Raw genomic sequence first — 14,731 nt, 5'->3', positions numbered from 1 at the left:
GAAAGTGTCCCCGCCAGCTTGCGCTACACTGTCAGTGTAGCGCCAGTCTTATGGGGCAGACTGGGCTGAGAGGAAAATTAGTCTAGCGCCCCAATAAAGCGGCCGCATTGCTTCTGGTATGCGGGCAGCCGGCATTCTGCAACTGTGGGGGGGGGGGGCGCCGCTTCTTTTTTTGACTTTTCTATCATCCTGGACCACAGATCTTCCTCACTGTGCTATATGTTTTCTTTTTTTTAAAGGTAGTGCTATATGTTTTCTGCTGCACCATTGGCATGGTTATATCTCCATAAAATTATTAGAAATGTGTGCTTAGAGTAGAACTATAGGCAACACTTTTATAGCCCCCATAAATTTATTTTCTACCATCCCTGTCCCATTGCAGAGATTTCCCTTCACTTCCTGTCCTATAGCCAAACAGGAAGTGAGAGGAAATATATGCAAATTAAGGGAATCCATTGCCCCCCCCCCCCCTCAGGCCCTCGGAACTAGTGTCCCCACTCTAAAATTTCAGGGCGGGTCTTAAAAAGCAAGGGGTGTGGCCTTGATAGGAAGGGGTGGGCCATATTTAAATTAGGGGGTGCACAAGTGTATTTAGGCCTAGGGCAGCACAAAACCTAAATACACTACTGACATAGGCTACATTCACACTGGTGAGATATGTAGCAGCAGTTTCTCCTGTGGTTCTCAGAGGGTAGCTGTGGCTGCCGGCCCCATCCACTCTAATGACAGTTTGTCAGCTCTCTGCACAGCCAGCGATCACCTGCAGTGATCACAGATGAATTTTGTCTCTCTGCACAACCGCAGGTAATCGCTGGCTTTGTAGAGAGCGGTGAATAGGTGCGGCTGCATGCAAACCATCATGATAGTGAACGGGGCGGCAGCCACACCTACCCGCTGACAGTCAAAAGAGGAACTGCTCATCAGGTATCCTTATTGTTGTTGATCAAAAACAGTGTCAAATATCACACTAGCTTCATGTTGCCTTTTTTTTACTTTTATAATAAAAAATATTACAAAAAAATGTAGTTTATTACTCAGACAGGTACATTACCTATATCAGTGATCATTAACTTGTGATCTGCCTGACTGCTCAGCAATCTTTATTTTTAGTGTATTTGTTGTGCGGCCCAAGACAATTTCTCTTCTTCTCTCCACTGTGGCCCAGGAAGATCAAAAGGTTGGACACCCCTGATGTACACCTAACAAAAATATTTCAGGCATGGTATATTTTTACATTTTCCTGGCTTGGACCAATGTAACTATTTAGATACTATAACATGCATAGGTGTGCGCAGTCTATTGCATTAGGGTGTGCACCCCAAAGCTCAAACACACACTACTGATCACTCATGATGTTAATTCAGAAAGGGAATGGGATGGTCAATTACATAATTTACCGGCCCCTTCCTCCACTCATCCTAAAACATCCTTACGGCAACAGCTGGAGGGAGAGGAGGGAAGCTGGTAGCACTGCAGGGGGACGGAGGGAGCCAGGGAAGTAAGGGGAATCTGTGCTGTAAAGGGTGATTAGGGTGTGCCTGGGCACACCTGGCACACCCTGTGCGCACGCCTATGATAACATGGACGATACCCCGGAAAGCTGGAAATCACTGAAGTAGACACCACTACTCCAGTGATCTCCACTTGCTTCCATGTCATGTGCTGAGCAGCCTGATGCATTGGCAGGGGCACCATTCATAAAATGCTTTGCAATGCAGTGTTTTCTAATTAAACGGGGTGGAGTGCATTAATCCACCTCCCCGCCTCACCATCTAACATTGCATATCACAGAAGTTATATATTCATGGTCTTACTTTTCTTTGAATAGTCCCCTCCAATTTGTTCATCTCCCCTAGAATTGCCGAGAGCAGGGATGACTTTCCAGATCCAACTTGGCCAACAACAGCAACCAACGAGCCTTCTGGAATTTTTATGTGGAGACTAGATAAACAAATAAATGGTACAATGTATTAGCATCTCCATTAGGACTCAGTCCTGTAAATGCTGTTATAACCAGGACTTGGCACAGTTCACTATTATGAGTTATTAGGTTTGGTGTATGCCGTTGTATCCTGGACTTGGCACAATTTAGAGGAAATGGTTAAATAAAACTGTGCTTTTCAACATAGGACCCAGCATTTTGACTCAGTATTACATATGCCATCGCACTCTGGATTAGGCACATACCGGTGGTTCAACATTGTTGTCAGGGAAATGGCCGCGGAAGTACTGGCAAACTTGCCAGTAGAGGAAATGTCCGCCATAGGCACATCATGTGACAGATGGATCCCTGTCAGGGAAATGGCTGTGGAAGTACTGGCAAACTTGCCAGTAGAAAAAATGTCTGCCATAGGCACATCATGTGACAGGTGGATCCCCCTGCTGGCCTATAAAAGGCTGCCACCGTCTGACGTAAATTGCTGGATTGTCGTCAGCTTCCTGTGTTCCTGTGTCTGTTTACCTTGAAACCCCTGGCTTGACCTCTGCTTCTGGCTTAACCTGTGATCCCGATTATCTCCTCGCTCTGACCTTGGCTTGGCTGACTATTCTTCAATCCACTGCCCACTGTTTATGACCCAGCTTGCTCCTGTTTTCTCTTGGACTGTCTCCCGGTATGTGACCTCTGGCCTGGCTGCGAACCCTGCTCCTGGTTAATCCTGCAAACGCCTACTCAGGACTTCTTCTTGCACGGCTACTGACATCTCTACCCAACGCACCCCAGCCACATTCTGCTTATCAGCCTGTTGCAGCACTACTGGCAACCCGTGCACCTTTGGGCACTGTATTCCCTGTATCACTCCCAGGGGAGCGCTGCACTCAGCCGCAAGGGGCGCCCTCTCTGCCACTCGGCCTCACATCAGAGACTTGACAATTGTGCTGTATATGCTGTTGTACCCGTGGCTTGGTACAATTTAGTGGAAATGGTTTACCATTATGGTTCTAAATATAGGAACCTGAGCACAGTTCACTATTATATATGTGAGGGCTTACAATCACTTTTTTAAGACAGCCATTGGTGTATCGAAATTTGGCTGGTTCAACAGACTAAAATTTCGAATCATCTAAGAGCATGCTGGTTGTACAAAAGTCTCTCGTTTGACTTCTGTACACACCAGCTGGTTAAAAATGTTCTGCTCAATCAGTGCCACCGGCTGTAGCCAGCAATGTTGATGAGTGTTATCCTCGCTGTCAGCACACAATAGTTCTGCCGCTGCGGGAGGGATTCCCCCATCCAACTCAAATGTGTAGATGGGGGAATCGACTCATTTTTTTTTCGTTCAACCAAAACGAATCATGTATGGCCTGTCGTAGTCCACACAACTGCTGTATAACTGATAAGCCAAGCTCTCTGCCAGTCACCGTTGTACTGGGGGGACTTCTGCCCACAAAGATCCCTCCCACATGGAGCGTGCCCCAGTACAATACAGCAAGGCATACACTGCATATATGTGGATATCTGCCATAAACTGCAAGTGGTGTCAGTTTTAGAAAATCGTGCCTGGCACTCGACTAAAATGCAAAGGTCATTTTTAATTACATTAATTGATAAAAGGGCTTGAGTAACAATTACGCTGTATATTTTATCCACTTTTTAGGTAAAAAAATAATATTCCTTCTGTGACAATACATGACAATTTTCTTACTCTTTCAAGATGGGGGGACCATTTGTTTCCCACTGGAAGGAAGCAGCACTAAATCCAACCGCATGATCTGTAATTATCAAAGATGGAAACAACATACTTTATTAAAGAGACAAAAAAGAACACAGACAAAACTCTCACTTCGCATACATCATTAGGGCACATGCCAAAATCACCAAATCATATCACATCCATATTATTGGTGTATTTTATGTGTGGCCCAAGACCATTCCTCTTCTTCCAATGTGGCCCAGGAAGGTCAAAAGGTTGGACACCCCTGCATTTGATGTGATGAGTAAGCACGTCTGTGTGAAACGTGTTTGTCATGTTTGCTTGATTTTATGGACTTTCAATAAATTCTTTTGATTTTACTTCCGGCTGTGCCGTCATTCTTCTTTGTTTCCACCCCTACATTAGAGCCTGGCTCCAATTAAAGCAGGTAAATAAATTGTTGACAAAACATATGTGCAAACTGTGTTATCTGGCAAGAGTTTACAATTTATTTGGAACATGGATCCCTTGACAATCAACCCGACCAAGTGTCATCGAGCTCCAGATTGGTCATGAACACACTCCCACACTGCTGATTGGACAATAAACAAGCAGCAGTGCACAAAAGAGATCAACCTTATGCTCACTCTTCTCCTTCCTCTTGTCAGTATGTTCCCAGTCAGCAGCTGAATGGATCTAATGCCGCGTACACACGGTCGTTTTCTGCGATGTAAAAAAACGACGTTTTCTGTGAAGTAAAAAACGACGTTTTTAAAACGACACTTTTCAAAAACGATGTTGCCTACACACCATCGTTTTTTCACAGTGCTCTAGCAAAGCGAGGTTACGTTCACCACGTTTTTCCATTGAAGCTCGCTTCATAACTAGCTTCTGGGCATGCACGGGTGTAAAAACGTCGTTTGAAACGTCGTTTTTTGCCACACACGGTCAATTTCTGTGAAGTCAAAAACGACGTTTTGAAAAACGACACATAAAATTGAAGCATGCTTCAATTTTTTTTGGTCGTTTTTCAGAAGACATAAAACGTTGTTTTCTCCCACACACGGTCAATTAAATTGACGTTTTTAAAAACGTCGTTTTTTTACATCGCAGAAAACGACCGTGTGTACGCGGCATTAGTAATGGCTCTCCCTCTCCTTCCTTTAGTTGTATTTAAAATACATGAACATTTTTAATAGATACATAACTACAATAAAGAGGAAATGTTATATATATATATATATATATATTTTACAATCAAAAGTTTTTATTGAAAGATAATGTAGCAGACATTTGACAATATATCAGAACTTAGGTCAGTATGAGAAAAAATTGTCAAATATATTAATACATTTATGGGTTTCTATTTTACATGTTTGCTTCTCCATATTTATTAATATCTTTTCAAATTCAGATGTTTGTAAATCGGCCACAAGAGGCAGTAGAGTGTCTCCGTGCTTCATAACTATTGAGATAAGTTATCACAGGCATTGCATTGTGCTCAGTTGGATTGGTTGGGTGACTCATAGATTTCCATTGTATGAATGATTAGTAGAGAAAAATCACTGTGTAGCAGGAGGCAGTATCTGCATATGTATTGAACAAATATTGCTCCCGTCAAATGCATATATCATTAAAAACTATATAGAGAAACAAAAAAAGATTGATACCGCTATTTACTTCAAGCTAAGAGCTTTTATATGCATAGAAGATATTATCCAAAGCTGCAAAAATGTTTTGGCTTTAGGTACCCTTTAACCTCTTGTTGGCCACGGAACTTATATGTGGCGACAGAGATGGTGTGCCTTTTGCCCACAAGCTTGCACATACAGTATGGGTCCATGGGGGCTGAGCTTCCCATGCTGAAAGTGCACTCACTACACATTTCCAGCACAGTAGGAAAGCTGTCAGCGACACCATATCTTGACCATGTGACCACATGGAAGGCCAATCTCAGTGATCATTTAGGGGTGTTCGTGACAAAGGGGCGAACAACGAACAATTAGGGGTGTTCGCGACAAATTCGAAAAGCCGCGGAACACCCTGTTAAAGTCTATGGGAGAAATCTAAAGTGTTAATTTTAAAGGCTAATATGCAATTTATTGTCCTAAAAAGTGTTTGGGGACCCGGGTCCTGCCCCAGGGGACATGTATCAATGCAAAAAAAAGTTTTAAAAACGGCCGTTTTTTCAGGAGCAGTGAATTTAATAATGCTAAAAGTGAAACAATAAAAGTGTAATATTACTTTAAATTTCGTACCTAGGGGGGGTGTAAAGTCAGCATGTGAAAAAGCGCATGTTTCCCGTACATAGAACTGTCGGCTTTGCGGCTCTAATGAATTGTCAGCTCTGGCATATGACGTCCACCCGGAGGAAGAGAGGGTTCCTGCCGGTGTCATATTACTATGGCCCGGTAAGGAAGGGGTTAAACAAAGTGAATTTATCTTTTTTTCCACCCTCCTCTGACCCAATCTAAGCCACCCTCTCCATCCACAGATGCCTACTTATCCTGATCAGACACCTGAAGTTTCACTGTCTTGGCTGCACCTGTAATGTTTAGGCATGATCAGGACAGCGCAACTTGTGCCACTGCATGTAAATAAACACCAGAGGTTACAGGTGTCTGATCAGTATAAGTAGGCATCTGTGAATGGAAAGGGCGGGGTAAATTAGGTCACAGGAGAGTGGCAAAAAGGAGAAGTTAAAAGGCCCGCGGGCCTTGGATAAGTGTAAGAGTGCATCTGTAAAGGGGGAGAGATGGTTGGCTCAGGTAAAGGGAATACGGCAAAATGAATCAACATACTGGGGGAGATTTACTAAAACTGGAGAACTCACAATCTGGTGCAGCTGTGCATGGTAGCCAATGAGCTTCTAACTTCAGTTCAGTTAAGCTTCGACAATAAAACCTAGAAGCAGACTGGTTTCTGTGTAGAGTTGCACCAAAAATTGTGCACGTTCCAGTTTTAGTAAATCTCACCCACTCTCACCCCATGTCTTAAGTCAGCCAAACTTGGATGGAAATGCAAGAACCAGCCGAATTCCAATCCATGTATGGGCAGGCTGGCTGTACATGTGGTGGTGGTGATGCGATATGTGACGAAACGTACTTAGGGCGGAGCTGGAAATCGTGAGGTCACCAGCATGCATGGTTGCCACAGGAATTATGGGGATTGCGGTTTATGTTGGCATGATTCTCCTTGGTGTCTTGTAAGTGTTTTTAACCACGTTTAAATAAATTTACCACAAGGACTTTACACTATGCAAGCTTACCACTTCTTTTTTTTTCTTTCGCTGAGTGATAACCGGTTGCCACATGATTTCCTGATGAATGTGGGCTGTATATTTGAGCATACTGGTTTTGGACCAATAGTTATATTGAGCGTGGTTTAACTCCTCAAGAGATTGAGAGTCAAGCCTTGTACACACGGGCCAGAATCTCGTCAGGAAAAAAACATTGTTTTTCCTGACGAGATTCTTGGCAAGAATCTCTTGCCGTCCGAGTGCACAGACTCTCCTTTCAAAAGAACCCACGGTTCTCTTGAAAGGCAAGAACGCGGTGACATCATCGCGTACGATGAGCATGCGCTGGTCACATTTTATGCCATTGCCGCCATCTGGCTGCACCCTACCTATGCCTAGGAAGCTACCACGCATGTGTCAAAGTCATTTCGAGCATGCGCGGGTTTCCACAGCGACCAGGTAAGTATACACACTCTCGGGTTTCTCGGCAGGAAAACTGCCGAGAATCTCACAACGAGAAAATAGAGAACATGTTCTCTGTTTTTCTCATCTAGATTCTGGGCAGTTTTCTTGTCGAGAAACCGGAAAGCCTCGTACACACGCTCGGTATACTCGGCAAGAAAGCTCTGCCAGCATTTTTCTTGCTGGTTTTTGCAGAGTAAACCGAGCGTGTGTATGAGGCTTAGCACATAGGGCCAGATTCACAGTCAGCTTACCCAGATGTTTCTGTTGATACGCCGCGTAAGTTCTGTGATGCGCCGTCGTATCTATACGCCGTATTCAGGGAACCAGATACGCCTGAATTTTGCCAAGATACGCCCGACGTAAGTCTCCTACGCCCTCGTATCTTGGGTGCATATTTACGCTGGCCGCTAGGGGCGCTTCCGTCGATTTACGCGTCAAATATGTAAATGAGCAAGATACGCCAATTCACGAACGTACGTACGTACGTACGCCCGTCGCAGTAAGCTACGCCGTTTACGTAAGGCGTACGTCCGGCGTAAAGTTACTCCTGCTATATGAGGTGCAGCCAATGCTAAGGTATGGACGATGGAACAGCCGTCGGATTTTACGTTGTTTACGTAAGTCGTACGTGAATGGGGCTGGGCGTAGGTTACGTTCACGTCGTTGCCATTGAACCGTTGTATCTTAGGGAGTAAATTCGACGTGATTCTGAGCATGCGCGCGCATGCGCCGTTCGTTCGGCATTCATTTACATGGGGTCACGATTCATTTCAATACAACACGCCCACTACCTGCCTAATTTGAATTAGGCGGGCTTACGCCGACCCATTTACGCTACGCCGCCGTAACTTAGGGAGCAAGTGCTTCGTGAATACTGTACTTGCCTCTCTATGTTACGTCGGCGTAGCGCATATGAGATGCGCTACGCCCGCACAGAGATACGCCGAACTCTGTGAATCTGGCCCATACAGTATATATGCTTTGATGTATAGAGCACTGGGTGTCCACTTAAAAAAGTAACGGTGTATTTTTGGAAACAAATTTTCACTGCTACATAAACTTTTCCCTTTCACCAATATATGGACTTTATATGATAGTTTTTATATATTTTTATTTATTTATGTTTATGCGGTGTATTAGGACATTGTACAGCACTGTATTTTGCACATTCCAATTTGTTAGTGCGGCACACTATTTACACATTTTTCCTTGTGTACAATCAGCCTGTTGGAAAATGTGCTTTTGATCAGTGATGCTGGCTATAGTCAGCAGCGCTGATCAGTGTATTCTGACAGCGGGAAATGCTTCAAATTGAAATATTAACAATATAAAAAAGATTAAAGCCTCTTCTTCAAAATACTTCCTTTTAACATTTACTTACTTCCTTTATAATCGGTTTCAATGTTTTCTGGGACGAGTTCTTCACTACAAAGAAAATTTTCCAATCGTACCAGAGAAACTTTAGTCTAGAAAATATAAGCAGTGATTTATTCATGAGACTGCTAGAAATGTGGTACATACAGATCACACCATACAAAAGGCCGATTCATAACAATTACAGCTAATAGCAACCAGTCAGCTGTTTACTTCTATTTTCTATTTCGTGATTCACAAAAATATTAACTTAAATCTCATTGGTTGCCCTTTCCTCCAATTTCTGTAAATCAGTCCTAACCAGGGGCGGACTGACCATTCGAGCACTCGGGCACTGCCCGAGGGCCCCATGCCACTAGGGGGCCCCCATCAGGGTTGCCAGGGACAGTATGTACAAATCTGTGTTTTTTTTTAAAATCCCAAGATTATAGCGCCCCCGCCTCTCCAGTACCTTTTCAGTGTGTGTATGTGCATTCTGTGTGTATGTATACTGTGGCCCAGATTCTCGTAGGAGATACGACGGCGTATCTCCAGATACGCCGTCGTATCTCCAGATACGCCGTCGTATCTCTGAGTCTGAGCCGTCGTATCTTGGCGCCTGATTCAAAGAATCAGATACGCCAGAATTTGTATAAGATACGACCAGCGTAAGTCTCCTACGCCGTCGTATCTTAACTGCATATTTACGCTGGCCGCTAGGGGCGTGTACGCTGATTTACGCCTAGAAATATGTAAATCAGCTAGATACGCCAATTCACGAACGTACGCCCGGCCGTTGCATTGAAGATACGCCGTTTACGTTAGGCTTTTCCCGGCGTAAAGTTACCCCTGCTATATGAGGCGTAGATGAGGCGTACCAATGTTATGTATGGACGTCGGAACAGCGTAAAATTTTTCACGTTTTACGTCGTTTGCGTAAGTCGTTCGCAAATAGGGCTGGGCGTCATTTACGTTCACGTCGAAAGCATTGGCTTCTTGCGGGTTAATTTGAAGCATGCGCACTGGGATACTTTCACGGACGGCGCATGCGCCGTTCGGAAAAAGCGTCATTTACGTGGGGTCACATTAAATTAACATAACACACGCCCACATCTCACACATTTGAATTAGGCGGGCTTACGCCGGCCTATTTACGCTACGCCGCCGCAACTTTGGTTTGAGAATACTGCACTTGCCTGTCAAAGTTGCGGAGGCGTAACGTAAATAGGATACATTACGCCCGCACAAAGATGCGCGCTTCTACGTGAATCCGGGCCTGTGTGTGTATACTGTGTGTGTCTGTGTGTGTGTGTACTGTGTTTGTATACTGTATGTGTATACTGTGTGGCCCCATAATCTATTGCCTGGGGGCCCTATAATCTCCTATTGCCCGGGGGCCCCATAATCTCCTATTGCCCGGGGGCCCCATAATCTCCTATTGCCCGGGGGCCCCATAATCTCCTATTGCCCGGGGGCCCCATGAGTTGTCAGTCCGTCCCTGGTCCTAACCAGATGTACACAAAAAGTTTGTAGTGATCTTTGTGGTTCCCTTTAAGAAAACGTACTCCACATGTCTAACGCTAGATACAGTATACACATAGGCAATCTTCCAGCAATTTCTTTTGATTGCACAAAGCAACCTATTGAACTAATAAGATCCCCCAAGAGTTTATACTAAAATTGTGAAATGATTGACGCTGTTGGAGGTGGATTGCTTTAAACGGTTTGCTCTTTCCTTGCAATCATAGTTTGGAGGAAAGTGGTCCAACTGGTCTAGAAATTGCTGTGAATATGGACAGCATTATATCAAAATTTTGTTGCTTTCAGTCATTTTTACCACAAATATTTCCAGGTCTTAGTTTCTGAAGAAACTCTAAATCTAAGAAAAAGGGTCAGCACTGGGCTCTGAAGCCACAACTACTTTGCATAACGTTTTCTGGGGGGGGGGGGGGGGGGGCATTGTACACCTGTGGATCTACCTTACACTCAATTTGCAATTTGAGTGACAACGCAGAGTCAGAGCTTATGATGGAATGTCACTGAATATGCCCTAGAGTAGGGGTATTGAATTAAAATACAGAGGTCCGGTCAGTAAAATTGTCTTGGAGCAGAGGTCCGAATCGCATATTTGTCCCATGACTCAGATCCTTTAAATCGCAGCCCCCACTTTTATATCACAGTCCCCTTCTTACATCAGTGTCCTCAGTCCTCCCCTTCACATCACAGTTACTCCCCGTTTATGTCATAGTTTCCCGGTCCACTTTAAGGCCCCTCCTCGTCACGGTCCTCTTACGCGTTAGTGTCACAGTTCCTCTTTCACGTCAATGTAATCTACCCTGTTTAGACCCCCTTTACAGCAGTGTCTTGAGCCCCTCTAACAATTCATTGAGCCCCCTTTATAGCAGTGCCCCCCCCTTTATAGCAATGTCCTGAGCTCCCCACTTTATAGCAGTGTCCAGGGCCCCCTTTATAGCAGTGACCCGAGCCACCCTTTATAGCAGAGACCCGAGCCACCCTTTATAGCAGTGTCCTCCTCTCCACTTTATAGCAGTGACCCAAGCCCCCCTTTATAGCAGTGACCCGAGCCACCCTTTATAGCAGTGTCGTGAGCCCCCCTTTATAGCAGAGACCCGGGCCACTCTTTATAGCAGTGACCCGAGCCACCCTTTATAGCAGTGACCCAAGCCACCCTTTATAGCAGTGTCCTAAACCACCCTTTATAGCAGTGTCCTGAGCCCCCCTTTATAGCAGTGACCCAAGCCACCCTTTATAGCAGTGTCCTGAGCCACCCTTTATAGCAGTGCCCTGAGCCACCCTTTATAGCAGTGTCCCGAGCCACCCTTTATAGCAGTGTCCTGAGCCACCCTTTATAGCAGTGTCCCGAGCCACCCTTTATAGCAGTGTCCTGAGCCACCCTTTATAGCAGTGACCCGAGCCCCCCTTTATAGCAGTGACCCGAGCCACCCTTTATAGCAGTCACCCGAGCCACCCTTTATAGCAGTGTCCTGAGCCACCCTTTATAGCAGTGTCCTGAGCCACCCTTTATAGCAGTCACCCGAGCCACCCTTTATAGCAGTGTCCTGAGCCACCCTTTATAGCAGTGACCCGAGCCCCCCTTTATAGCAGTGTCCTCCTCTCCACTTTATAGCAGTGACCCAAGCCCCCCTTTATAGCAGTGACCCGAGCCACCCTTTATAGCAGTGTCGTGAGCCCCCCTTTATAGCAGAGACCCGGGCCACTCTTTATAGCAGTGACCCGAGCCACCCTTTATAGCAGTGACCCAAGCCACCCTTTATAGCAGTGTCCTAAACCACCCTTTATAGCAGTGTCCTGAGCCCCCCTTTATAGCAGTGACCCAAGCCACCCTTTATAGCAGTGTCCCGAGCCACCCTTTATAGCAGTGTCCTGAGCCACCCTTTATAGCAGTGTCCTAAACCACCCTTTATAGCAGTGTCCTAAACCACCCTTTATAGCAGTGTCCTGAGCCACCCTTTATAGCAGTGTCCCGAGCCACCCTTTATAGCAGTGTCCCGAGCCACCCTTTATAGCAGTGTCCTGAGCCACCCTTTATAGCAGTGTCCCGAGCCACCCTTTATAGCAGTGTCCCGAGCCACCCTTTATAGCAGTGTCCCGAGCCACCCTTTATAGCAGTGTCCTAAACCACCCTTTATAGCAGTGTCCTGAGCCACCTTTTATAGCAGTGTCCCGAGCCACCCTTTATAGCAGTGTCCCGAGCCACCCTTTATAGCAGTGTCCTGAGCCACCCTTTATAGCAGTGACCCGAGCCCCCCTTTATAGCAGTGACCCGAGCCACCCTTTATAGCAGTCACCCGAGCCACCCTTTATAGCAGTGACCCGAGCCACCCTTTATAGCAGTCACCCGAGCCACCCTTTATAGCAGTGTCCTGAGCCACCCTTTATAGCAGTGTCCTGAGCCACCCTTTATAGCAGTCACCCGAGCCACCCTTTATAGCAGTGTCCTGAGCCACCCTTTATAGCAGTGACCCGAGCCCCCCTTTATAGCAGTGTCTTGAGCCCCCCTTTATAGCAGTGTCCTGAGCCACCCTTTATAGCAGTGTCTTGAGCCCCCCTTTATAGCAGTGACCCGAGCCACCCTTTATAGCAGTGTCCTCCTCCCCACTTTATAGCAGTGACCCGAGCCCCCCTTTATAGCAGTGTCCTCCTGCCCCCCTTTATAACAATGTCTATAGCCCCCCTTTATAGCAGTGTCCTGAGCCCCCCTTTATAGCAGTGTCCTGAGCCCCCCTTTATAGCAGTGTCCTGAGCCATCCGTTATAGCAGTGTCCTCCTCCCCCCTTTATAGCAGTCTCCTACTGCCCCCTTTATAACAATGTCCATAGCCCCCCTTTATAGCGGTGTCCTGAGCCCCCCTTTATAGCAGCCCAGCCTTCCCTTTCAGCTGACGAGTTTTACACCACTATTAATTGTCTATGATTAAACACTGGTGATAGTGGTGTGAAACGCGTCAGTTGATTTTTAACCAATGTTTGTATGGACTGTGTTTTCAATAAAGGTATTTATTTGGAGTGCGACCATCCGGACATTTTTTTGCTCACATGTATCTTGCATACCGAGTCGGCACCCTACTTGGCGGGGGAGGTGATAGTTTGGAAGTGCTACCTGGAGCGGTGCATCACTTGCATACACAGGGCATGTCTGGATGGAGGGCGGTAGCTGTTCTAATTTTCTTGTTAACAGGCTAGTGATTGGTTGCTAGGACTGCCCAGTGTCCTAGCAACCAGTCATCCACTTGCAGCTCCTGCCCTCCATCCAGATCTACCGCCTTTCCTGTCCTCAGCAGCTCCGGCGCTGTGATTGTCCGGAGCCGCGATAGCGCATGCGTGCGGGAGCAGCCAGTCACGGCACGGCCTCCTTTAGGAACAGCACGATCGCCGTTGCTAAAGTGCGGCTTACAACCACTTTAAATATGATGCCTGCGTTAGATTTATTTTTTGGACTTTCTTTTCTTTTGTTTTCACCTAGCCAGTAAGTCTGTTGTTTTTTTCAATAGAACAAGCTCTCCTGCAGATGTAGCAGTTAGAATGTTTAGACAAACCATTTAACACTGACAGGGGTGCTTATAATGATCAGCTTTTATTTATTCATGTAAAGCCTTTATCCCAAAAGAAAAAAATAATTATTGCTGTACCTGCTTGTATAACTACAATGTGAGCTGGAGCTTGGCTTCAATTTGTTAGTGTATCTAAATCTGCTTGTACATCTAACACTCCCCCCCCCCAGACTGACAAGTCTGCTATCCAAAAGTTGCCCCTGTTCTCCTTCATCCAGAGTGGAGGCACTTTAATACAGGTGTGTTACTGGACAGATCACCAGGTGAAAAGAGAGGGGGAAAAGGCCTAAAAAATAAAACAAATGCAGCCACCACATCTAATGATTGGCAAGCGTCTCTATTACACTTTTATTTTGGGTTTGATACTGTAAGATCAGCTTCTGAACGTTCTTTAAAAAACTGGAGATTTCATATCACTTTAAAGCAGAGGTCCAGCGGAAATGTTTTTTTTTAAAGTCAGGAGCTACAAACACAGTAGCTGCTGACTTTTAATAAGCACACTTACCTGTCGAGGGTGCCCGCGATGTCAGCCGCCCGAGGCCGATCCGTCCTTCGGATTTGGGTCCCGGCGCCGCCATTCAAAGAAAGGGAAACAGGCAGTGGAGCCTTGCAGCTTCACTGCCCGTTTCCTACTGCGCATGCGCGAGTCGTGCGGCGCTTTGTGAATGGGCGACTGTCTTCTAGGACACACACAGGTCCCAGAAGACAGCACACATTTCCCAGGAGGCAACAAGAGGAAGAGAAGACAGAAGATCAATGCAGTATAGGAAGTGGCAGATTAGGACCATCTGCCTATCAACAGCCATTTCAGGGAAGTATACATTTTTTGGAGCCTTTTTGGCAATTTCTTTTTTTTTTAGGGTGGACCTCCACTTTAAGGTGTACCCCATATGTAAAAATGTATGCTGCCAATGCTGTGTCTGCTCATATTTGTTTGTTGCACAAATCCTT

General features: G+C 45.7%; 1 protein-coding gene across 1 annotated transcript in view; it reads right to left on the bottom strand.

Moving 5' to 3' along the window:
• LOC120927844 (multidrug resistance-associated protein 1-like) overlaps window positions 1-14,731 on the bottom strand; it is a 124,105-nt gene that overhangs the window by 49,247 nt on the left and 60,127 nt on the right. Inside the window, exons 10-12 of the mRNA XM_040338798.1 lie at window positions 8,717-8,801; window positions 3,645-3,711; window positions 1,815-1,941 (exon numbers count right to left, since the gene is read on the bottom strand). Of these exons, the coding sequence (XP_040194732.1) occupies window positions 1,815-1,941; window positions 3,645-3,711; window positions 8,717-8,801 (279 nt within the window). The remainder of the gene's footprint in view (window positions 1-1,814; window positions 1,942-3,644; window positions 3,712-8,716; window positions 8,802-14,731) is intronic.

The sequence above is a fragment of the Rana temporaria genome, chromosome 2, assembly GCF_905171775.1.
Source record: "Rana temporaria chromosome 2, aRanTem1.1, whole genome shotgun sequence".
Classification (NCBI taxonomy): Eukaryota; Metazoa; Chordata; class Amphibia; order Anura; family Ranidae; genus Rana; species Rana temporaria.
Note: the sequence above shows the minus strand (reverse complement) of the source record. Positions and strands in the feature narration are given on the sequence as shown.